The sequence below is a fragment of the Cercospora kikuchii genome, assembly GCF_019650295.1.
Source record: "Cercospora kikuchii DNA, contig_00004, whole genome shotgun sequence".
NCBI classification, from domain to species: domain Eukaryota; kingdom Fungi; phylum Ascomycota; class Dothideomycetes; order Mycosphaerellales; family Mycosphaerellaceae; genus Cercospora; species Cercospora kikuchii.
The window spans coordinates 3,024,939-3,048,613 of record NW_025408585.1 but is presented as its reverse complement, the minus strand read 5'-3'; the positions used below and the strand labels follow the sequence as shown (position 1 = coordinate 3,048,613).

Sequence of the window (23,675 nt, the reverse complement as noted above, 5' to 3'; positions counted from 1 at the left end):
CTTCGGCGCTAGTTGCGTCGTTCGCCGAAAGCACAGCTGTCACAGCGATAGAGCACATGAAGAATATTCATTGGTACTTGGCGTTCCGCTGATCCCCCCCGATCCTCCCGCGTCCTACCGAAGCCATCCAAGCCACCCTTTACGTTTTGGCGCTACACGTGGTTAGGCTATCTAGCAATGCTACCAGCGCAGGTAGTATGGCGACTTCCTGGAGGGAGCTGCATGAAGCATATAGATAGCCTGCGCCGCACTCGAATCAAGAAATTGTTCCATGACAGTAATTTCCGATCGACACAATGCAGGTGGAGAGCTCATCTTCTTCTGGTGTCTCTGCTCGACGAAGACTGCAGAACCGGGAAGCACAGCGTCGCTTTAGAGGTAGGGCATGCCAGTGCTCAGCTTTGATATCGTTACCTGACCTCTGTACAGAACGAAAGGCCAAGGAACAAGAAGATACTTGGATAACGTCCTTACACTTTGATTCGGGAAGAGCTAGTACCACATGGCAAGGAGGACCAACCAGCGTGACTGGTAACCAGTTTGATGAGAACTTCGATCCATATACATTCCAAGAGGGTTATGTTGCTCATTCAAACCCGATCAATTCACCAATGCCCGAGCAAAACACATTCGATGCCGCTTCGCTGGGCTTTCCAGCGAATATGCAGTTTCAACAATCTGGTTACGAAACGCCTCCGTTCCGATTGGACGAGGGGACTGTAGGCCTGACAGAGTACCATGTTCCGCTACCAGATGCGTCAGACAGCATGTCAGATCGTCAGTGTTACAGCAACATCCCAACTCGTCCTGCCACTGGCCAGCGTCGTACGTCGAGAAAATTGGACGACTTCGAGTGCTCAAGAGTAGACTCTGTAACATCGATGGCCCAGCGCTACAACAAAGATTGCACACGCATCAGTCCAGGATCATCTCGCAGGCACTCCACGGCAACGACTCCCTCGAGCACAACGAGATCAGACGAAGAGGACTCCGCTCCGAGAATGCCTCCACTTCTCCATGCTGCAACTCGATCTCGCAATAGAGGGATAGCGACAACGCTATTGAAGCGTGGAGCAGTGGGTGTCAATGAACGAGATGATTCTGGAAGGACGGCCCTCCATGTCGCATCAGAATTGGGGGACGCAGCAGTAACTTCATTGCTGCTTCGGCACGGGGCAGATCCCGATGCGCGAGACAAACATGGACAGACGCCATTATATGTTGCTGTGTCGGAGGGCCATGACCAAATCGTTGAGATGTTGTTGGACCCCATAGAGCGTGCTTGAGCGGCATAGCGTAATGAAACTATAGAGACAAGAAATGGACAGTTGATCATGACTGGGATACGTGACAAATCATGCTGCAGAGTTGCGGCACAGGCGACCTTGAGAGTCTTCCTTCCACTGCTCGCTGCCAACGGAAGTCTTTCCATAGAAAAGACCGCTTGGATCGTAAAGTTGTTTAATCTCCAGCAGCCGAGCGTATGTCAGTCCGTAAAACTCTTCTTGCCAATTCGCCTGCTGCCAATTGCCTTCATTCATGTAGACCCCGGTATTTGGTGTCACTGTCTCGATAGCTGGCATGATGTCTTCGAAGAGCTGACGTTGAAGTACCGAAGCTTCAGCCCAATGATTTGTGTTGTTCCATGCTGCTGCGATGATCACGCTCACAAAGGCTTCTTTGAAAGCTGGCTGCATTGCGTTGTTCGCAATGGGTGCGGCTACTCGACTCGCGCCATTAGCGCTCAAAGCTCGATTGGCGAGAAAGAAATTGCCGTCTCCAACGACCTCGCGCAAAGCGCTGTTTATAGAAGTTGCATTCGCACGCATATTCTCCTGTGAGATGAGACGACCTCCTAGGACGGGTCCAAGGGTAGAAGTCTCCGTCAGTGGCCGGATGACTTCAGAGTATAGATCGTAATAGCTTCTCGATTCGGTGATCTGCAAATCGATCGTTTCTGGTCGCAGCTTCCCGGTGGAGGTATCTGACAATGCTGAAAGCATGGGTCGCAAGGTCTCCGAGAGCCTTTGGCTATCGAAGTCGGGGGCGAGTATGCCAACGACGCCCAATGAGCTGTTGGAGATGATATAGTCAGCCACTATGCCGTGGTCCGTGGTCAACGTCTGGAGCTGCTGATGAAAGATGTCAACTGCTGCCCAGTACTCATCGAGACCTCCAGCGTTCGTTGTGTTGATTGCCATCTCGGCAACTGCCAGCTGTCCATCAGGAAACACTCTTGAAGTCATGGAAATGACAACGCCAAAAGTCCCTCCCCCTCCACCGCTAAGCGCCCAATATAGGTCAGAGTTTTGAGTTGGCGTGGCAATAACGTAGGTGCCGTTGGCTGTCACGACTTCCCACTCAAGGACATTGTCAGCTCCAAAGCCGTATAGTCCCGTGAGGAGCGAGTGGCCTCCTCCTTGCGTATAGCCCCCGGCAGGAGTAACAGTTGGGCAGCTGCCCGCTACCAGTCGATGCCCGCGTTGCGAAACAAACTCTGCGGCATCGCCTCCCATTACCCCAGCCCCGAGCTTGACAGCAGGTCCTGTGTAGTACGGAGAATTATATTCAGATATGAAGGCCTTTTCGATAAGGTTGTGGGTCCACAGAGATAGGGCTCCTTTTCCGGTGCTCTTGCCATACCAGCTGGGTCGGATCAGTAAGTAGCTGTGCGAAGCAATGCCAGAAAGCCAAACCAGGACTTACTCGTGTCCCGAAGCCTTGATGACCAGCCTGAGGTCATGCTCACGAGCAAAGGTCAAGCCATTTTGCACATCGGAGGTCGTGCTGGCGTTGATTGCGTACGATACGTAGTTTCCGAGCTCGCATGGCAATGCGCGACCAGTGAAGGGCGAGCAGGTGTTGTTCTGGAACCAGGTCGCCATGAATTCGGAAGGCTCAGGCACCCTAATACAGCGTTAGCTTGGTGAAGCAGGAAGCGAGGGACGCAAACTTACATGGTATTAGGAAGGCCGAAGACCTGTTGCAACTGTGCACATTGCTCTGCATCGTACGTAGGATCATGACAGACTTGAGCCAACGGAGATGCGTACAGCAGCTGTCCACCAACACTGCTATTCAGGCTCGTCCACATCTGCGGAGACGGCCATGCTGCGTCTCCAGGTATGACCCTACAAGCTGTGAGAGAAGCGTCCATCGTGCGCGGTTTGAGTTAAGCAAATCCAAAAACAGCGCTGCTGAAGTGAAATCTCCAAAACTCGATGCATCCCCATCAGACAGTATTCTATGAGATACACGTGACTAGGAGTTCGTGTTCGCGAGCTCTCCTACTGGCACGAAATGCACAGTGGCAAGCCGACGGCCACGGAGACCCGGCATCCTGACTGCAGGTTGCTGACAGTATCCCGCTGTAGGCAAACTCAGCCTTGACGCGGATCCGTAGACCATGCTGGCGCCGTGTTCAGTGGCGGTTGGCGCGTAGGTGACTTGGTTGGGAGTACCAAGACGTGAAGACGAGATTAGAGTTGTTACTGCTCGCATTCGCGTTTTTTAGCGTCTTGGCAGTGAGGCCAAATTGTCCTCCTCGGCTCCTCCTCTAGCTCTCCGAATCCTGCACATAATCACATCATTCACATGTGACTGCTTACTTGCTCCAGGTGATGATCTTCTCCGAGTCATGATGATTGCAGATCATCTGCATCATCGAATCATAACCACAATTCGAATATGACGAGCATGGGTATGCTATGAAAGCCTCGACTCGTCTATAGTAGTAGACATTGCTCGCAGTAAGTCCATTCGTGCGTACGATTCATCATGCAACTCGCCAACATCAGCATTCCCAGCGGCGCTCAGGTGCTTATCGCTCTTCCTATCCTACTCTGTGTGTTGCAAACGTACCGCTATGTCTACAATCTATTTTTCCACCCACTTCGAAAGTACCCTGGACCGGTGGCATGTCGAGCCAGTACCTTGCCAGCAATTAGGCAGACTGTACGCGGGAACTATCTCTACTGGCTTAATGATTTGCACCTCAAATATGGCGAAGTCGTGCGAGTTACGCCAAATGAATTAAGCTTCACGGGCCCGAACGCTTACAGAGATATTTATGCGCACAAACAAGGTCGGTATCAGTCTTTCCAACATGGCAACATACTCTGACACTGTTCGAAGGCCACAGACTCCCGATCAAAGATCCGAAATTCTACGATTTCGCGAACGGCGAGGCTCCAGATGTCGTCAGCTCTGGAGAAGTCGACCATCAACGCATGCGCCGCGTGTTTTCCCATGCGTTCTCTGACAGAGCTTTGAAAGCGCAAGAGCCACTTTTCTTAACGTACGCAAACAATCTGGTCCAAAATATTCGCGATGGCATCGAACAAGACCAGGATACCACATTCGACCTCACGAAGCTATTCACTTACACCACTTTTGACATCATGTCCGACTTGGCGTTCGGAGAACCACTCGACCTGCTGAAAAACTCCAAGTACCATCATTGGGTAGCTTCGGTCTACAGTGTCTTCATATTTGGCGCTCTTCTCCAGTGCGTCAGGTATTTCCCTGCCCTAGAGCCGTTCTTCCTCCGCCATTTTGTGCCAAAAGACGTTGCAGAGAATCGACAGGTCAGCCATGTCATGTCCCATGCCCGGGTTGACAGGAGACTGGCCAAGGAAGAGCCTCGGGTCGACATATGGGGTCTTGTGATGGAACGTGAGGGCGAGACCGGTCTCTCAAGAGAGGAGATGTACAGCAATGCCCACCTCTTTATGATTGCGGGAACAGAGACGACAGCGACTCTTCTTTCTGGCTTGCTATACCATCTCCTGGATCGACCAGAGACACTGCGACGTCTCAAAAGTGAGATAAGATCTACTTTCGCGACCGAAGGTGATATTACGATCGAGAAACTCCCAGTGCTCAAATACCTCCAAGCATGTCTGGACGAAGGCTTGCGCATGTACCCACCCGTACCAGCAGCCATGCCTCGAGTTACAGTAGAACCAACTGTCATCGATGGCAATGTTGTACCTCCTGGAGTAAGTTACCACGAGCCCACGCCGAGAATAATCTCTGCTTACGAGACATACAGTTCAGTGTTGGGGCTACCACGTTATGTGCGTTCCGTAACCCGGAGAACTTTCATCTCCCCAGCGAGTTCCACCCTGAACGATTCCTCAATGAGTCTCCGCTGTTCGTCAATGACAGAAAATCGGCCTTCCAGCCATTTTTGACTGGACCTCGAGGATGTTTGGGCAAGAAGTAAGTCTTCAACTTGTTAGTCTGCAGTCGTGATTCTCTGCTAATCACTTTGAACTCATTCAGTATGGCATACCATGAGATGAGACTCATCGTAGCGAAGCTGCTTTTCAATTTCGACCTCACCTTGTGCGAGGAGAGCACAAACTGGCTCCGTCAAAAGATCTTTCTGACTTGGCAACGAGCACCATTGCATTGCCAAGCAAGGCCAGTAGGACATTGAGTCGGATGGAGTAATAATTTACCTGCATTATGAAACACATAGAGGGAGCCAGTTAGCAAATGTCACAGCTCTGCCTGAGAGTCATCCTTTTGCAATAAGTGTCAACAGCAGATCTTTGCGAAGCCGAGTTTTGATACCGCTTTGACATATGCCACTCTCGCACTCCGAGGTTGCGGAATTCGTGGAACTTCGAACTGCCTCTTCGCATGACGTTCACGTGTGATACAATAAATTGCCACTGCAGTTGTTGGGAGAAGCGAAACTTCCAGTCTAGTTCAGAATCACAGTTAAAGAATGCGTGCGAAAAATTCGGGGGAGATAGATATAGCTGCACAGTTGCCAGAGATTGTTCTTGAACTGTGTCCAAAGATTACATACACTTCAAACTCTGTCGAAGAAAGTTGACCTGGTTATCCAACACTCTCTCAGAGTCCTGCCCACTCATGATATTCATGTGAGCTTTACCAGGAATTGTATCGAGACGTTTCGGTTCTGACAGGATGTCAAAGATCAACTCTTTCTGCAATTCGGTTGGCGAAATCAAGTCCTTCTCGCCTCTCACCACCATGCTTGGTGTAGGACTAACAAACTTCAACAAGGGGAAAGGTTGAAATGCGGCGATGTGGTAGTAGCTTGAGAGGGTGGTTTCAGGTGCGAAACTTGGCTGCGCCTCCACGGCTTTCGCGATGATATTGAAGACGTCTTCATCTTCGAACCCGGTTCCAAAGCCAGCGGGCTGTTCGCCAGATTCTGTCAGCATAGGCAACATGGCTGCAGAATTGCCAGCAAGTCGAGATTCTCGATCCTTCATAGCTTTTGTCAGGACAGGTCGCCATTTTGAAAATTCCCAGACTGTCAATGGTGCAACGGCAACAACGGCTTTGGCTCGCTTGTCCACAGCAGCGGCACAAAGGGCTACCATGCCGCTGAAGCTGTAACCCCAGAATGCAATGCGGGTCGGATCGACCATCGGATTCCCCTTGAGGTATGTCAAGGCATCATGATAGTCTTCGATGTTCCTGACAGGATTACATTCGTTTCGTGGCAAGCCATCGCTCTTGCCAATCGTGCGAGGATCAAAACTCAGTACAGTGAATCCAGCTGCGTAAAAGTATTCGGCTACGTCAGCAACGATAGTCTCCTTCGTCATGTTGAACTGTGTTCAAATATCAGTACAGTTCTACAGCAGTGAGGACGGGTTCACTCACTCCGGGAGTCATGATGATCGCTGGTCCACGCTCAGCAGCCTCGAAGAGCCAGCCGCGTAGCGTTAACCCATCCAGTGTCTGGAACTCGACATCTTTGCGACCCTTCATCTTTGATTCTCGAATGGACAAGTACTGGTGTTGAGATCGATGGTAGTAACTTCAGTTCACCAAGGAATTTCTGTGCGGGTAGCTAGGCTAATCGTGATGAGACTATCGCAACATGGCAGTCGACATCGTTATAGCGCACGATGCATTAACAAATTGTCGCGACCATTCGGTGCCCGTTTGGAATGTCTAACACCAAGGCTGATTGTATGAGCAACCCGAGTATGCAACACTGCAGATTGTTGATCTCGTTGTTGATCCCAGGGTAAGCACAATAAATTTGCTTACGTGCAGAAGCGAAGCTTGGGTTTCGGCGCCATGTCGATCTTCCACGCCACAACCGGTGGCTGTCAGCAGGCGAAGCTTCGCCGATTTACCAGAATGGGCAGGTTACATGCGGAGGAAGTATGCGATAGTCCTACGTGAAATCGTGCTTCGTATCAACATGCGTGATTACTTTGCAGCCTGCGCAAAGTCAGCGTGGTCTTGGACAAGGCTCAGATTCCGAGCTGCGATGCCACAGTGCTGACCAGGACCATGTCGTTGGAAATTGACGCAGCATGTGCTGACCATGTGCAAGCCACGTGCAACGAAACATCGTAGGCGGGTAGTTCGGAGACTCGAGTGTGCCAATATATGTCTGAATGAGCTTCAACTTCTTGAGGAGGCCATAGAAGTCCATTTCGAATTCCTGTATCACACAAAGGCCTCACGGTCTCTGAATCAAACCTTTCGAATGCGCCCACAAAGTGCTTCTCTCTTGACTGACCGATAACACGAAATAATCATGTCTTCCACCTCCTCATCGGCATCAGCCTCACTTGGCTCGTCTCGAAGAAGCAGTGAGGACGAGTACGAATGGAGCAATACCCGAGACTTCGCATACCTCATCGATGGCGGGCGTCGTACACAAGTCCCAATCGCTGTTGTCGGCATGAGCTGTCGACTGCCCGGGCACAGCAGCTCTCCAACTAAGCTATGGGAGTTCTTACAAAAAGGTGGCGTCGCAGAAAACGAGCCACCAAGCACACGGTTTTCCCTTGCTGGTCACTACGATAAGACGACACGTCCCAGAACCATGAAGAGCCCAGGTGGCATGTTCATGGAGTATGTGGATCCAGCAGTCTTCGATGGGCAGTTTTTCAACACTAGCCGTGCAGATTGCATTGCCATGGAGCCACAGCAAAGACAAATGCTCGAAGTAGCATACGAATGTCTGGAAAACGGCGGTGTTCCCCTCGACAAGATTAGTGGCACCAAGACCGGGGTGATCGTGGGGACGAACTTCATTGATTACAACTCCATCCAGGCTCGAGATCCCGAGGACAGGGCCGACTCCATCACAATTGGTCTCTCTACCGCGCTGTTGAGCAATCGAGTTTCTCACTGGCTCAACGCGCAAGGCCCCAGCATGACAATCGACACTGCATGCTCAGCCAGTCTCGTTTCAGTAGATGTCGCATGTCGATATCTTGATAGCTTTCAAGCCGATGGCATGATCGTCGGAGGAACGAATCTTTGGATGAGCCCGGAACACAATGAAGAGGTCGGTCTAATGCATCAAACGCAGTCCGCATCAGGCAAATGCCACAGCTTTGACTCCAAAGCGGATGGATATGTCAAAGCCGAGGGCATTAATTGCGTATACCTCAAGCGTCTCGATGATGCTATTCGCGATAACGATCCCATTCGTGCTGTTATCAGAGGAACAGCTTCCAATGCATCTGGTCGTACAGCGGGTATCGCCAATCCAAGTGACCTGCGGCAAGCTGATGTTATCAGAGCGGCATATAAGAATGCGGGAATCTCCGACTTCACTGCGACGCAGTTTCTTGAGTGTCACGGCACTGGCACACTCGCTGGAGATCCCATTGAAGTGAAGGGAGCGGCGAACGTCTTCGCTCAAGGGCGCGAAGCGGGTCGCGAACTAATAATCGGCTCGATCAAGGCCAACATCGGGCATTCAGAAGCTGCTGCAGGTATCTCAGGTCTTTTGAAAGCTATCATGGCTGTTGAACGCGGGATAATTCCCGGCAATCCAACTTTTCTCAATCCAAATCCAAGAATCGATTGGGAGACTTCTCGTGTTCGTGTCAGCAGAACCTCGCTAAAGTGGCCTCGAGGGTCGACTGTGCGACGAGCCAGTGTCAATTCGTTCGGCTTTGGAGGCGCAAATGCCCACGCCGTTATTGAGAACATTCCTGAACAGAGAGCCAAGCATGTCTCTTCTTACCAACAGGTAACAGCCAGCTTTTTCGATGACGAGGAGGATGATGAAGAACCGACAATAGACCGCTCGGTACCACCCACTCTACTGGTGTTTTCTGCGAACGAGCAGGCATCACTCAAAAGCTATGCCAAAGCACTCTCGACACATCTGTTGAACCTAATGGTCGGCATTGAGCTGCCTCATCTGGCCTACACATTGTCTGAGCGACGCAGCAGGCTGTACCATCGTGCTTTCACAACAACGTATTCCAGCAGAACGAACATTACCGAGGATTCTCTTGTCATGGGCAAGCAAGCATCATCAGCGCCGAGGATCGGGTTTGTCTTCACTGGCCAAGGCGCGCAGAGATCGCAGATGGGCGCCGAGCTTGTGGAACAATTCCCACTCGCCAAGGTCGTCATTCAAGAGCTTGATAAAGTCCTGCAGGCTCTCCCTGAACCTCCAAGCTGGACACTGCTGGAAGAGTTGACGAGTCCACGCAGCGGCGAAGCGTTACGACAGCCCGAGTTTTCTCAGCCTCTTGTGACAGCACTGCAGCTCGCTCTACACGCTGTGCTACAAAGCTGGGGTGTACAAGCAACTGCAGTGGTTGGCCATTCGAGCGGCGAGATTGCTGCCGCAGCTGCTGCCGGCTTGATTTCGTCTGAAGATGCGATAGTTACAGCTTTCTATCGTGGCCAAGCAGCAAAGAAGACCACTGCAACGCAAGAGCCTGTGGGCATGCTCGCGATAGGCATCGGAGCCGAACAGGTCCAATCATATCTGCGGGCCGAGGACGGCAAAGTCCAAATCGCCTGCTTCAACAGTCCAAGCAGCTTGACCATGTCTGGCACAGTGGCAGCATTGGAGAAGCTGCGTGATCGTCTTCAGACTGACGGCCATTTCGCCAGAATGCTTCTTGTCGACTTGGCATATCACTCTGATCACATGCTCGAGATTGGCGAGACGTACGAGGAAATGCTGCTGGGTGGCAAGATCTGTCAATGTTCCGAGCCGAAGACCAACCCAGAAGTCCGCATGTTCAGCTCTGTGACCGGCAAGCTATTGGACACCGCCGAGAAAGTCGATGCTGCATACTGGAAGGCCAACATGGTATCGCCTGTCCAATTCTGCCAGGCCGCAACGGAGCTACTGAAGGACACTCAGCTAGGCGCTGACTTCCTGATCGAACTTGGGCCAAGCGGCGCCCTCAGTGGACCAGTCTCCCAGATCAAGAAGGCAATAAGCTCCGAAGCTCCATATACTTTCGCACTCGATCGTGGCTCAACTCAAGCTCTCTTCAAAGCTGCTGGCCATCTGTTCATCGCTGGAGGCGACATCAACTTGGCCAAAGTCAACAGGATCGAAAAGCACAATGCAAAGACTGTCATTGACTTGCCAAACTACGCCTGGAACCACTCCACTCGCTACTGGCACGAGACACGTGCAAGCAAAGACTGGAGGTTTAAGAAGTTCGTCCATCATGACCTACTCGGGTCCAAGATTGGCGGCACTGCTTGGCAAGCGCCGACCTTCAAGAAGGTTCTCAAACTGGCCGACATGCCATGGCTGCGTGACCACAAGCTGGGCAGCGAAATCGTGTTCCCGGCAGCAGCTTATGTGTCTATGGCGATAGAGGCAGTGTTCCAGACGACCATGTCGACAGTGTGGGATCATCAACCTCCTGCACAATACCGGTATCGCCTCAAGGACGTGAAGTTGTCTCGTGCTCTGGTCCTGGAGGAAAATGCGGAAACTCGCTTAACCCTCTCCCTCACTCCAGTTCAGGGTGGTACCTTGCGCACTTGGTATGAGTACCGCGTGTGCTCAGAGCAAGAAGAGCTCGCCATGGATCCAGTCCACAGCACTGGTTTCGTGTGCATTGAGACCGACTATCAACAGGTCACGCCATCTACCCGCGCCACTGAATCACTCGAGCTCCCTACACCAGCTCGCACATGGTACAAGGCACTTGCTGATCTTGGATACAATTTTGGACCTTGCTTTCAAAAGCACTTGAGAGTCGAGTCCACCATCGGCAAGCGAAGCACCAGATCCGATGTTGACTTGCAGCCACCGCCATCAACGGATCTTGGACAGTCACATTATCCAATGCATCCTGCCGTCATGGATTCCTGTTTCCAGACCGGCTCGCCATCGCTCTTCAATTGTGATCTCCCGTCATCGAATGCATCAGTACTCGTACCAAAGATCATTGACAGTATCGTACTTGAAGGTGGTCGTGCCCTGCCCGTGGAAGGTCGAGCTCTCTCGTCGGCTACCTTCCTCGGAGTGGGAAACAAGGATCAGTCGCGCAACTACGCCACAAATGTCGAGCTATACGACCCGGTCGATGGCTCTTTCCTATTCGAAATGAAAGGTCTCGCCTCCGCAGAATTTGCTGCTCGTGAGGAAGAAAATGCTCATGCCGTCACCCATCTGGCATGGAGCCCAGATGTAGATGCATTGTTCGCGTCTCCGTCAGATGCGCCGGCTTCGAAGTGGCTGAATGCTCACACTACCCAGGACGTGCTCAATCTGGTCGCACACAAGAAGCCCAGCCTGAGCGTAGCGGAGTTCAACTTGCTAGAGTCGGACGACTCAAGTTTGTGGATGCCGACAGCGACGGCTGAACATGCCATTCGTTCTGCCTGCTCGCAATACATCTTCGGCGTCAGCGATCCAAAGACTATCATCAAGTTGCAAGAGGCTTTAGCATTGCAGTCCCCAGCGCCGCAGTTCCAGCTCACGGATATCTCCAAGCCAGCTGCTGTGCCCTCGGATGTGAAGGTGAACCTGGCTATCCTCAAAGCAACAGGCTCTGAAATCAGTCCAGAATCGATTCTCGCAAGTCTTGTTACATCAGTTGCCCCTGGAGGCTTCATTGTAGCCAGCGGTATGAGCCAAGAGCTGATGAATTCGTTGGGTAAGACCATGAGCCTTTCCGATGGCGCAATACTCTGTCAGATGGACAGCGACAAGGCAGATCAGCGTCCAATTATCAAGCATCTGAGCATGATGCCTCCATCGGAGCGTGCTGATGCCTTGATCAGTGGTCTTCACAAGCAGCATTGGGTCATAGAGACCTGCTCTAATCCAATCGAAGATGTGAAGGGCGCCGACGATGTGGTTCTTGTCGTTGACGAGTTGTTCGACTCAATCGTTGACAGATTTGACGAGAAGCAATTTGAAATCATCAAAACGATGGTTGAGCGCCGCTGCACCGTGCTCTGGGTGACCGCCGGTGGTCAACTCAAGGTCACAGATCCCAACAAAGCAGCGGTTGTCGGTCTCTTCCGAACTGTTCGAGCTGAGGAGCAGGTCAAGCTGGTCACACTTGATGTGGAGTCTGCCGATGGCGATGCGACCATTGCTGCTATCTCTTCGGTTCTCGACAAGCTCTGCCTGTTTCCCAAGGCAGACCAAGGTCCTATGGATAGCGAATTTGTGGAGCGCGACGGCATCATTCATGTCAGTCGTCTGCTTCCAGATGACGCACTTTCGGCACTGCAGAGTGATTCGCTGCGAGCCCGGCCAACTATTACTGAGGACCTCCATGCAAGTAAAGTCATGATCCAGCTACGGGCCGAACGACTTGGCGACCTGGATTCCGTCCATTTCGGCGAAGCTGCGACAGAAGCCAAGGCACTTTCTCAAGGCACTATCGAGGTTGAGGTAGTATCTGCAGGATTGAACTACAAAGATGTGGTCGTGGGTATGGGTATCGTCCCGGGCGATGAGACTCAAATGGGTCACGAAGCAGCCGGAGTGGTTACCCAAGTTGCTGATGATGTGTCCAACTTCTCAGTCGGAGATCGTGTGGTCGTCTTCGGAAAGGGATGCTTCGCCAATCGTCTGCATACTACTCCTGATCGAGCACATCGCATCCCAGACGATATGTCTTTCGAAGAAGCTGCAACTTTGGCCGTCGTGTATTTGACAAGCATGCACTCTCTGTTCGACCTCGGCGGACTCTCGGCAGGCAAAAAGGTTCTCATCCATTCTGCAGCTGGTGGCGTGGGCATTGCAGCTGTACAGCTCGCTCAGCATGCAGGAGCCGAAGTGTTCGTCACAGTAGGCAGTACCGAGAAGAGAGCCTATCTCAAGTCGACTTTCGGCCTTCAGGACAAACAGATTTTTAACTCACGAAACACGGACTTTGGAAAGGCCATCATGACTGCCACTGGTGGGCGAGGAGTCGATATCATACTCAACTCTTTGACTGGAGACATGCTCGATGAGTCGTTCCGTGTCCTCGCCGACGGGGGCATTATGGTTGAGATCGGAAAGAAAGATATCATCGAAAGGAACAACCTGACAATGATGCCTTTCGATCGGAACATCTCATTCCGTGCAGTCGACCTTTCTCCAGAGCGAGCTCCTGATGCACTTGTCGCAAGACATCTGTCAAAGTTGTTTGAGCTAATCAAAGCCGGACGCGTCAAGCCGATCAACCCAATCCATCGTTTCTCCTGGACAGACATTCCTGCAGCGATCCGATTTCTGCGTCCTGGCAACCATATCGGCAAGGTCGTCTTGTCAGATGGAGCGGATGCGAAGATTGATGTTCCTGTAAGTCGGGGTAGCTGCGAAAAGCTCACGGAAATCTACTAACACCTTTTGCAGGTTCGAAAGGCTCAGACCCCACTTCGTTTCCGTGACGATGGGTGCTATCTCATCGTTGGAGGACTACGCGGCCTTTGCGGCTCCCTGGCGGTATACCTGGCCAAGTCTGGTGCTCGTCGTCTTGCAGTCATGTCTCGAAGCGGCTATGCGGACGATAAGTCGCGCGGCGTCCTGAAGCAGATTGCTGCTCTGGGCGCTCATATTGACTTGCTCACTGCCGATGTGACCAAGTCAGAGGACGTTAGACGAGCTTTCGCCGAGACCACGGTTCCTATCGCAGGTATTATCCAGGGTGCCATGGTCTTGCGGGTAAGTGACCGAGATTTTGAGTCATACATTCCGTGATCGCGGTGGCTGACGTTTGTGCAGGATCGTCCATTTTACCAGATGACGTTCTCGGAATATCATGAAGCCATGGCGTGCAAGATTCAGGGCACTTGGAATCTGCACGACGCCGCAGCGGAAGCTGGGCTACAGCTGGACTTCTTTACCATGCTCAGCAGTATCTCCGGCGTGATTGGAAACCGCGGACAGGCCAACTACTCGGCAGCAAATGTTTTCCTGGACGCCTTCGCGTACTTCCGCCGCAGCCAAGGTCTGAGTGCCTGCTCAGTAGACCTCGGAGTCATCGAGGATGCGGGAGTGATCGCTGAGAACGCGGACTTGCACAATCAATTTGATTCCAAGACTTTCGCAGGCATCAACGACGGACTTCTGCGCAAGATCTTGTACATGTCCATCTTGCAGCAGACCGGTCCAGCTCCACCCAGCAAGCAAGCAGCGACACAGATGATCACCGGGTTGGTGACGCCCCAGCCTGCGGACTCTGTACTCACGGACGATGCTCGCTTTGCTGCCTTGTTTACAGGAAAAGGTGACAGCGGTGGGTTGAGCGGCGCCAAAGGTGGCAATGCGGAGGTGCAGGCTGTATTGCTCTTACTCGCGAGCAAGACAGCAGAGCCAGCAGCAGTACTCAAGGCCACCATTGATGCAGTCAACGGATGCTTTGTGCGAATGCTACAACTTCCAGAGCCCATGGATCCCGCTCGTCCTTTGTCGGTCTACGGCATCGATTCACTGGCTGCGGTAGAGGTACGAAATTGGGTACGGACAGAACTGAATGCGCTGGTGACAACACTGGACATTCTGAATGCGTCTTCATTGACAACTTTCTGCGAGAAGATCATTGCCAAGTTGGCAGGCGACAAGGCAGAGTAGCTATCGAGAGTGATTGGGTGTGGCGCATTTGCTGGGGTTTGGTGTTGTCTGATCGATGGCTCTCCGGTGGCATTCTGTTTGGCGTTCCTCGGTTTCGGTGCAATAGATTTCTGCGATACTGTTAAACAGCATCAGTGACTTTTACATTCTTTTCAATACTCATTTCGCTAATTCCTCATATCAAGACCCGTCTACAATCTGATTGAGAATTGATTCCAGCTTGGGGTGTTTGTCGATAGCGCTATCACTTTTCGACGAATCCACAAAATCTCATAGCGGAGAGAAGCTTTGCTCAGATTCAGAGGCTTTTCGTTCTGGACACTAGCTGGATGCAGAATGGCCAATCTTCGAGAGCCGCTTGACGAGCTCCCAGACTTGCAGAACCACTCTGCCTTCGGCTTTGGAAGGCGGATATGTCCTGGCATGCACATCGCAGAGAGGTCATTGTACATCCTCATTGCACGCATTGCATGGTTAAGCTCAATACAGCCAAGGACTGACGAGCGGGGAAACCATATCTTGCCGCAGGAGAACGACTATGTGACCGGCTTCGACGTAGGTGTCTGCTTTTGGGACTCCGCTGTATGTCAGTCTGCGCCAATGCATACCAGTATGTCTAGGTGCAACCGAAGCCTTTCGGTTTCGATCTGCAGGCTCGGCCGGGGAGACAGGCAATCGTGGAAGAAGAGTATGATTCCGTGTGAGCATCGCGATGATGAAGCGAAGTGCAGAGAAGCTACTACGCCAGTTGTTGATGGCAGAAGGAGTCGATGTTCGGCGGAGAGAAGGAGATTGCGGGAGCGCGTCGGCTTCCCATCATTGTCGTGCACGGATCAGATGCCAAGAGGTCGAACAACCTCACTTCCTGTGCAACAATCTCCCTTCGTAAATTCTAGACATCTCTCGCATCGTAGAATTTGGTCAGCTCGCCCAAGACTCTCAGGACTATCGCAAAAACTCTCTGTCTTCCATGCGTCAGGTTCCTCCCGAACATCAGCAGCAAATTTGCGAGACGCGGAAAAGTGCAACACCTCGATAATTGTGTACAAACCCCAGATCACGCAGGACTCTGCTGGTATGCGAGAACGCACTTCCCTTGCTGCCTGCATTGTTACGAGCACATGCATCTGTAGCGTGGTTGGTCATCAAGTGAAGCGGCAAAACAAGTTTACCCGAATATCCTGATAATCCCGAGAGCTACCATTGTTCCCGCGGGCGACAGCACAAGCCTGAGCATTAGCCTCGTATGCAAATCTAGCTGATAGCCTGGAGCGCTCGTCTCCCTCGCTCTACCTTAGCGCCGAAACAGCATGCGACACGCGAGCTTGCTGCAATGCAGGCCTCAGATTCGTCAACGACTTCGGTCTCGGCTGGTTCAACTCGGACGCATACCCATCAAGGCGAACCTTGTATCACCACAAGCCCAGCCATGCAAGCTTAAGAGCGTTAAGCCGCCTTTCGGTCAAGCTTAAGTGGGGAGTCTATGCCACATGAACATCACTCTTCCCGAGTGGTGGAATCTGGGGTAGTATGGGGAGAACTCCAGATCAACAGCGATTCATTGCTGCCAATTGGTGGCAAACGTCTTTCACTTCCCGCCTCCACACACAAGTATGTGTACAAAGTAATGAGACATTCTCCGGATTGACAGCAGCCTCGTGCTGGTGGAGAATGGCCACGATGGACGAACAAGCCATTGAGCCATTAGCGCATCTGAGGAACCAGCGTGTGAACCTGCTTTGAGATATATAGCATAAGACATGTCGCCAACTTGATCCCGTTCATCAAGTTCCTCGAGATGCATCTTCCCACGCTCAGCATCCTCAGCCTCGCCACACATGTTTCAGCCTCGCTGTATTCTGCAGCAGGTGATGCACTTGGTATCAGTGCACGTTCCGCACGTACGTTCGATGAGACTCTCACGCAGATTCCTGACTGATGGACTATATGCAGGCGGCTATGCCCCAGATCTTGCCATCACCGGTGGAGTGCTCACATCGAAATGGGTCGAAGGAACGAAATACACCCAAATCGTCGAATTCGTGGTGACCAATAACCACCCGGCCAACTCCCTCACTCTCGCCGACACTTTGAACATTACTTTGAAGTCAAATAACCTAGAACTGGTTCAATCTGCCACCCTCACACGCTTGGCACCAAAGCAGGCTGCCGTAGTGCAGCTCGGCGTTCGCAATTTGCGCAACACACCTGCTGGCTCTACATGCAGCGGCACAATTGTTGCGACGTACGGACAAGGATATGGCCCTGTGATCACCAGAGATCAGACGATAACCGGTATTTGCGGCATACCAGACTACACTGCAGACACTGGAAGTCTTAATCATCACTGGAATCCTGACTGGTACAACAACGTGAAATTTGGTATATTCATTCACTGGGGACTTTACTCAGCGCCGGCATTCGGCAATGCGACGCCTGTTGAAGACTACTCAGAATGGTATTGGTGTCGCCAGCACGATCCAAACTACAGAACAAAGACATACCAATATCATGAGAAGACTTATGGCAAAGACTTCAACTACGATCAATTCATGGCAAACTTCACAGATACCGGCTACGATCCTGTAGCATGGGTCAATCTATTTGCAGCAGCTGGTGCTCGATATATGGTAAGCGAAGCTGGTGAAGGGTATCTTTCTGTTCTGAACAAAAACTAACGCTCGAAGGTTCCTGTCACGAAACATCATGATGGTTTTGCACTTTTCAACACATCGCCCCAGGTCAGCAGACGCTCGTCTATGTACTACGGACCAAAGAAAGACCTCATCGGCCCTCTGCTTGCAGCAGCCAAGAAATACCAGCCACATATTCGACGAGGTATGTTCCAGCAGCATGTGCCAAGCTGCGCCCATATCAGTTGCTCATGATATCTCCAGGAACCTACTTCAGCATGCCAGAATGGTACAACCCTCAGTATGCTCAGTACAAGAACCCCGACCCCAACTGGGCAGGCGGTTGCTTCGGAGCTGATAATGTCAACCCGTACACTAAAGCTCCACTCGAATACACCGGGCACGTCCAGGTGAACGACTACGTGACCGGTCTGCAACTACCGCAGATGAATGAGTTGGCATACAACTACGAGACCGAGCTCATGTGGTGTGACATCGGAGGAGCAAATAACGCAACCATTTTCGCGTCTAAATGGCTCAACTGGGCTCGCGATCAAGGACGACAAGTGACATTCAACAATCGATGCGGTATTGGAGGTAAGTAGATTGTCGCATCCTTGAGAAGGATCTCAATTGACGTTGTTGTCTTAGGGGATTTCCAAACTCCCGAATACGCCACCAACACCGACACCGTCGTCGCCAAATGGGAAAGCAATCGCGGAATGGATCCTTTCTCCTTCGGGTACAACTACCGCACACCCGACAGCGAATATCTCAACGGCAACGATATTGTCCAAAGCCTCGTCGATATCGTCAGCAAGAATGGCAATTTCCTCCTGGATATTGGCCCGAAACACGATGGAAGCATTCCAGATATCATGCAGAAAGGCCTCAGAGATGCCGGAAGCTGGATCATCCCGCATGGAGAATCTATCTATGATACGAGGTACTGGAGCGTTACTCCTGGAAAGGATAAGTTCCGGTATACCACCACGAAGGACGCTTTCTATATTCACTACTTGACCAAGCCAGGATCGACCATCACCATCACGGATCCGGTTCCGTGGTTGCCTGGTGACACTGTTACTGTTCTCGGTGGTTCACAGAATGGTAAAGCCGTGCAGGCTACGAAGTCGGGCAACAATTTGGTGTTGCAGCTGAATGATGCAATCATCAATGGCGATAAGTATGTCTGGACTTTCAAGCTTGCGTACACGAGCAATTATTAGCGGCGGAGAGATGGCTACGATCGGATTGTTAGATTGAAATATGTATATACATGAATCAATGCATAATGAGGGATGTTGAGGTCCAACGTGTAGGCCGGGTCGTCCAACGGTGCTGTAAAAGCTTGGCGGATGCAAAAAACTGTCAGCTTTACACCTTGGAACTCCGCAGGACAAAGCCATGGTGGTCAAGTTGAAACATGCAGACAGAGCATGTAATGTCTCATGGCAGCAATTTTCCGGTCGGCTAGACAGTGTCGCAGAAGTTGTTGGCCGCTGCGGTAGGTTTGCCCATTCTAGCTTGCACTATGTTCGACATTGCTAGTCCTTTGCAGTAGATTCAGAATGTGTCGGGAGGCAATGGCCACTGCGACGAAGCTCTTTGTTTCGTCTTTCCCATCACGCTTTGCCAGCCCAGCATAGAATTGTGTCGGATGGAGTGCTGTACAGCAGTCAGTATGCGCTGCAATCTCAACAGACCAATATCTCTCCTCAATCATGTGTATACTTTTACGAAAGCGTCATTGTTCTATATCGAAACACGGTCCGGCCGCCCCACGCTTCATTCACTTCGTTCTTTTCTTGGCGGCATCGGTCCGACGATTATTCCGGCAACGCTAGTTACGCGCTCGCGGGCAAGACAGGCTCCACTCTTGCTTCCCAGTCTCTGTTGTTTGCCCACTGCTCGCTCGACACTTGCTCGTCTCCAACGCCGACACTGTCAGAAACTGTAGGCACAACGCTACCATCATTCTCACCAGAGTATCGATCGTAGCATTGTAAGCCAGCACCAGCGTTTCTCCTTATCGAAACCCGCGACAACATGGACTCGAGGCGACACATTCATCGCATCTGAGCACAGAAGATCTCATCGATCTTCAACATCGACTTACTCAGCCGTGCCTGCCCCCTTCCACCACCTCATCACCTCCTATCGAGGAAGACCGAAGACATGGCTCGTCTCAACCAGACCAACTATCGCACCCACTCGAGCGTCAAGCCGACCGAGCGCGAAGTTCGTGCGTACCGGGTTGAACAAGCAGACCGGATACTTCTGGAACGAGTCGCCAATGTTCGTACCACCCTCATGCAGCCCAGAGTCGGCAAGAGATCGAGTGCCGCGCCATACGCTCCTCGCAGCTCGAGTTCGACCACCAGTACCTCCAATGCTGTCCAACATCATGCCTCAACAATCTCGAGCTACAGCGCCTCAACGTTTCAAAGCTCAACCCAGTATCAGCCCGCCCGGAGGCAAGCCAGACGACAGCAATTTCGCCCCTTAGGTGGCGTGCTCAACACCACCTACTCGTCGGCAGCTCACCTACGTGAGTCCAAGTTGTATCTCGACGCACTCGAGCGGACGGCGCAACACGAAGCGCGGATGAACGCCGAGTCTGAGGCGATGTTCCAAGAAAACAAGCAGAGACGTGAGGAGTGGGCGGAATGGACGAGGAACCTTTACCATTCGGGGGCTGTGAGGATGGCCAGCGAGAAAGCATCGACAGCTTCTGTCGCCAGCATCGCTCAGTCTTCAGTCATCGTCGAGCACGATCAACAGCTTGCAGCAGAGAGCGAGGGAGTGAACTTGACCGGACTCCGGCCCCAAGAGACTCATGGCGAACAAAGTCCACCAAGCGATCAAGTCGTAGCTCAGGAGGCTGATCACATCCAAGCAAGCGAGGCACAGCAAGCAGAACAAGTCGAGTTTGGTCAGGTAGGAAGCAAGAATGAAGAAGTTGCCCAGTATCCGCCGTTGTCATTTCCACTGAAGGTCAAAAAAGTGAAGAAGCAAATCATCGTCGGCTCAACATTGGCCGCGACTTTTCCAGCGGCATCTCGCCAAGTCTTCCAGCGAGTGTTGTATACCGACGGCACCCGTGTCTGGATCAAAGTTCAAGTCCAAGGCAATGGAATGGTGGAAGCTGAGGCTCTTGAGGCCTTGCCACAAGTTCGCAAGCGCTCTTTACTTGTTGAGGACGAGCTTGAAGAACCACGCAAGCGCCAGCTCACAGCAGACCATGCGTTCCAGATCGTCGAGACTCATATATTTGCTGATGAGATGCCCGCGGAATATCGGAACGAGGAGCGAGATGAGATCGATGGCTCCGTCGTCCACGTTGGAGAAAGCAAAGCAGCCTCGCCAGAAGAGCGTGATAAGAAATCCGCTGTCGTGCTCTTCCAAGAGGTAAGCACAGCTTCCAAAGATGAGCGTGGTCAGGTTGAGCCCGCTATCAGTTCCCTCGAAGAAGTCAAAAGCGCCTCGCAAGAAGTGAGCGGTGAGGCTAGTTCCGGTATCTTCCACGCCGAAGAAGTTGGAACTATCTCAGAAGAGCGTCATGAAGATGACACCGCCATTGTTTCCCACGAAGAAGCCGAAGTCGCTTTGGGAGAAGAGCATACTGAGGCTGATCCTGTCATTTTGCACGTCGAAGAACTCGAGGCCACCTCGGAAGAGGAGCGTCCAGAGGAAGTGATCCTAGACGATGCTACATCCAACGAAGTAGTCTCAGAGGACGAAGAAGAGGAAGTGATCCTAGACGAGGCTACATCCAACGAAGTGGTCTCAGAGGACGAAGAAGAGGAAGTGGTCCTAGACGATGCTACATCCAACGAAGTAGTCTCAGAGGACGAAGAAACAGACGACGAGTCAGACGAAGAAACAGACGACGAGTACGGAGAGGACCCGATCATCGTCAGAGGTGGTACCAATCCTTATTGGCGCCCACAGAAGGGGAAAAAGAAGATCACATCCCAAATCGAGAGCGACGTAAACCACAAGGGCGAATGCGTCGATTGCGGCAAGCAGACATACCGTCGCCCTCATGTCTGCTATAATCAATATCCGGAAATGGCTTCTTCCTATCCATGGTACGGTCGCCAGGCTGGAATTCATATTGATGCCGAGGGAGCCGAGAAGATACCATCGGCGCTGAGATACGCCCCTATGCTGACAGGACAGCGTGATCTCCATACGGCAGGAGACCCACGCGTGCACGATGATCCTTACGACGATGAATTGAATCCGCGGCTGTTTGATCCGGCTGTTGATCGAACCTTGCCATCGTGGGATGATGCCGAAGCGGGGCACGCGTGGTTGCGCGAGTGGCAGGAATTAACACGTCAGTTGGCAGTTATAATGGCGACGCAGCCTGGGACTGAGCCTGTGGTCCCTCTGGTTGGTAGAGGCACCTGCGTGTCAAAGGAGGCCATAGGGCTCGTACGGAATCGCCAGATATACGAAGCTGCGATAGCCATGAGAGAAGCAAATGCTCGAGCTCAGCAGAGCGCCACTGAGGGTGGCAACGACGTGAGCGCTATGAGTACTGTACCAGACAACGCCCCAACTGGGCCAAGAGACCAGACTAGCAGAGGCTATTACGCCGTTCAGGCCGAGGAGCTTGATGACGCAGCCATGGACACTGAGGCAGGAATTGAGATGTTGCCGCAAGCTGCAGCTGGCCTGGGGGTATTCCACCAGCAATTCCGTGATCCAGATAACGGAGCGAGCAGCCCTAGAAGTGGCTACTTTGGAGACGTGGACATGTCTGGCACTGGAGCCGTGATCGAGGAGCAACGAACGACTTGGAGAGAACGTGCGGCACTGCGAGAGAATGTCCAAAGGCGCGATGTTCTTCTGCCTTTCTCAGCGCCCACTGGTCCACGCAACCGCAGCGACAGCCGCCACCGCCATCAAATTGTCCAGGAATCGTCGAATACACACTCTTTAGGCCAGAGACAGTATTTCCGGCGTCCGGCTCAGAGTCCAGGAGATAAGGACGGCGATATCGACATGATCGGTGATACGCCGTCCTCTAGCCAAGCACTAGCCCGTCATGGTCGAGATCGACCTCAAGCTGGAGACCGCTACGGCAACATTAACATGCCCGATGCCTCAGCCGCTCCGCCTCAACCTCCACGACGGCAGAACCATCGTGCCCGTGGCCGTCGCCAAGATGTCGATAGCCAGGGTAATGTTATCATGAGCGATACCACAACCACTCAAAATCGTCAACCACTTCGGACGCGAGACACCAACGTCTCGAACTTTCGCCGTCCTGCTCCACAGCAACATCATGGCTCGCAGCGTAGCCTGAGCACCACGCCAACAACGCAATACGACCTCGAACGCGAAGAGAACACGCGTCGCCGAGAGGCAGCGAAGGCTCAACGCCAGGCTGGCACGAGAGGTGCCGATCGTCCACTGCGTCGAAATGCCGTACCGAACAGGACCGATGAGAACGACAGCGTCGGCTTGAGAATCAGAGGCGCTGCCAAGGAGCGAGGTGAGAGTATGCGTGATGCACGATACGCTGATTGAAATCAAGGCCGGATTGTCGAGAGTGAGGTCCACAATGGTGCCGGCATGAGGCTTGCTTGATGAATGAATGTCGCCCGAAGCTCGTATAAGACGAAGCCGATCAACGCCACTGATCTGAACGACGACTTGCCACCCTGCACAACAATGGCATTTGAGGCCCAGGCTGATCGGAGAAAATTTCCTGGTTGCTGGCCACCAGAAAAGGAAACGCCCGCCAGCATCTACGGCATCTGCTGGACTGGAGGAGGTTGCTGTAAGCACCACCACTACCTGCAGCCTGTCAGTATTCTTGTCATGCAACTGGGCCCAATAAGAGAATCGAAAACGAAAATACAACGAAAAAGAAACGCCAGAAAGTACAGTGTCTGTAGGGCTCGAGGAGGTCGCTGTAAGCACCACCACTTCCCGCAGACGTTGAATTTTGTTGGCAGGCAACTAGGCCTGGAGAGGAGAGCAAAATAAAAACAACACAAAGAGCCGCCGGGAATTGCAGTGCCTGAAGGGCTCGAGGAGGTCGCTGTAAGCACCACCACTACCCACAGGCGTTCAGCATCCTTGGTGTGACACAGGAACTTGAGACGAGAACGAAAACAAAAACAAAAGCACGACCAGAAGAATCGTGTCTGTGGCCGCTCGAGGAGGTCGCTGTAAGCACCACCACTTCCTGCAGACTTGCGTTCTTTCTGGCG

At 52.3% G+C, this 23,675-nt stretch overlaps 8 protein-coding genes across 8 annotated transcripts; 6 read left to right on the top strand and 2 right to left on the bottom strand.

Annotated features, from left to right (window-relative positions):
- Positions 1-296: 296 nt before the first annotated feature.
- CKM354_000742500 (uncharacterized protein) lies at positions 297-1,286 on the top strand (the record flags this gene model as incomplete). Its single annotated transcript, XM_044802773.1, has 1 exon — positions 297-1,286. One exon carries the CDS (start codon positions 297-299, stop codon positions 1,284-1,286), a length of 990 nt encoding a protein of 329 aa, XP_044658708.1.
- Positions 1,287-1,355: 69 nt separating this feature from the next.
- CKM354_000742400 (uncharacterized protein) lies at positions 1,356-3,157 on the bottom strand (the record flags this gene model as incomplete). Its single annotated transcript, XM_044802772.1, has 3 exons — positions 1,356-2,646; positions 2,707-2,907; positions 2,958-3,157. 3 exons carry the CDS (start codon positions 3,155-3,157, stop codon positions 1,356-1,358), a joined length of 1,692 nt encoding a protein of 563 aa, XP_044658707.1.
- A 620-nt stretch (positions 3,158-3,777) lies between these two features.
- Positions 3,778-4,296, top strand: CKM354_000742300 (uncharacterized protein; the record flags this gene model as incomplete). Its single annotated transcript, XM_044802771.1, has 3 exons — positions 3,778-4,084; positions 4,135-4,199; positions 4,276-4,296. The coding sequence occupies 3 exons, from the start codon at positions 3,778-3,780 to the stop codon at positions 4,294-4,296; spliced, it is 393 nt and encodes a 130-aa protein (XP_044658706.1).
- A 104-nt stretch (positions 4,297-4,400) lies between these two features.
- Positions 4,401-5,443, top strand: CKM354_000742200 (uncharacterized protein; the record flags this gene model as incomplete). Its single annotated transcript, XM_044802770.1, has 3 exons — positions 4,401-5,000; positions 5,054-5,223; positions 5,287-5,443. The coding sequence occupies 3 exons, from the start codon at positions 4,401-4,403 to the stop codon at positions 5,441-5,443; spliced, it is 927 nt and encodes a 308-aa protein (XP_044658705.1).
- Positions 5,444-5,813: 370 nt separating this feature from the next.
- Positions 5,814-6,759, bottom strand: CKM354_000742100 (uncharacterized protein; the record flags this gene model as incomplete). Its single annotated transcript, XM_044802769.1, has 2 exons — positions 5,814-6,599; positions 6,652-6,759. The coding sequence occupies 2 exons, from the start codon at positions 6,757-6,759 to the stop codon at positions 5,814-5,816; spliced, it is 894 nt and encodes a 297-aa protein (XP_044658704.1).
- A 784-nt stretch (positions 6,760-7,543) lies between these two features.
- Positions 7,544-14,809, top strand: CKM354_000742000 (uncharacterized protein; the record flags this gene model as incomplete). Its single annotated transcript, XM_044802768.1, has 3 exons — positions 7,544-13,537; positions 13,592-13,900; positions 13,961-14,809. 3 exons carry the CDS (start codon positions 7,544-7,546, stop codon positions 14,807-14,809), a joined length of 7,152 nt encoding a protein of 2,383 aa, XP_044658703.1.
- Positions 14,810-16,607: 1,798 nt separating this feature from the next.
- On the top strand, positions 16,608-18,671 carry CKM354_000741900 (uncharacterized protein; the record flags this gene model as incomplete). The annotated part of the gene is made up of 5 exons (XM_044802767.1): positions 16,608-16,710; positions 16,763-17,439; positions 17,497-17,647; positions 17,707-18,039; positions 18,094-18,671. 5 exons carry the CDS (start codon positions 16,608-16,610, stop codon positions 18,669-18,671), a joined length of 1,842 nt encoding a protein of 613 aa, XP_044658702.1.
- A 949-nt stretch (positions 18,672-19,620) lies between these two features.
- On the top strand, positions 19,621-22,986 carry CKM354_000741800 (uncharacterized protein; the record flags this gene model as incomplete). The annotated part of the gene is made up of 1 exon (XM_044802766.1): positions 19,621-22,986. One exon carries the CDS (start codon positions 19,621-19,623, stop codon positions 22,984-22,986), a length of 3,366 nt encoding a protein of 1,121 aa, XP_044658701.1.
- Between the last annotated feature and the right edge of the window lie 689 nt (positions 22,987-23,675).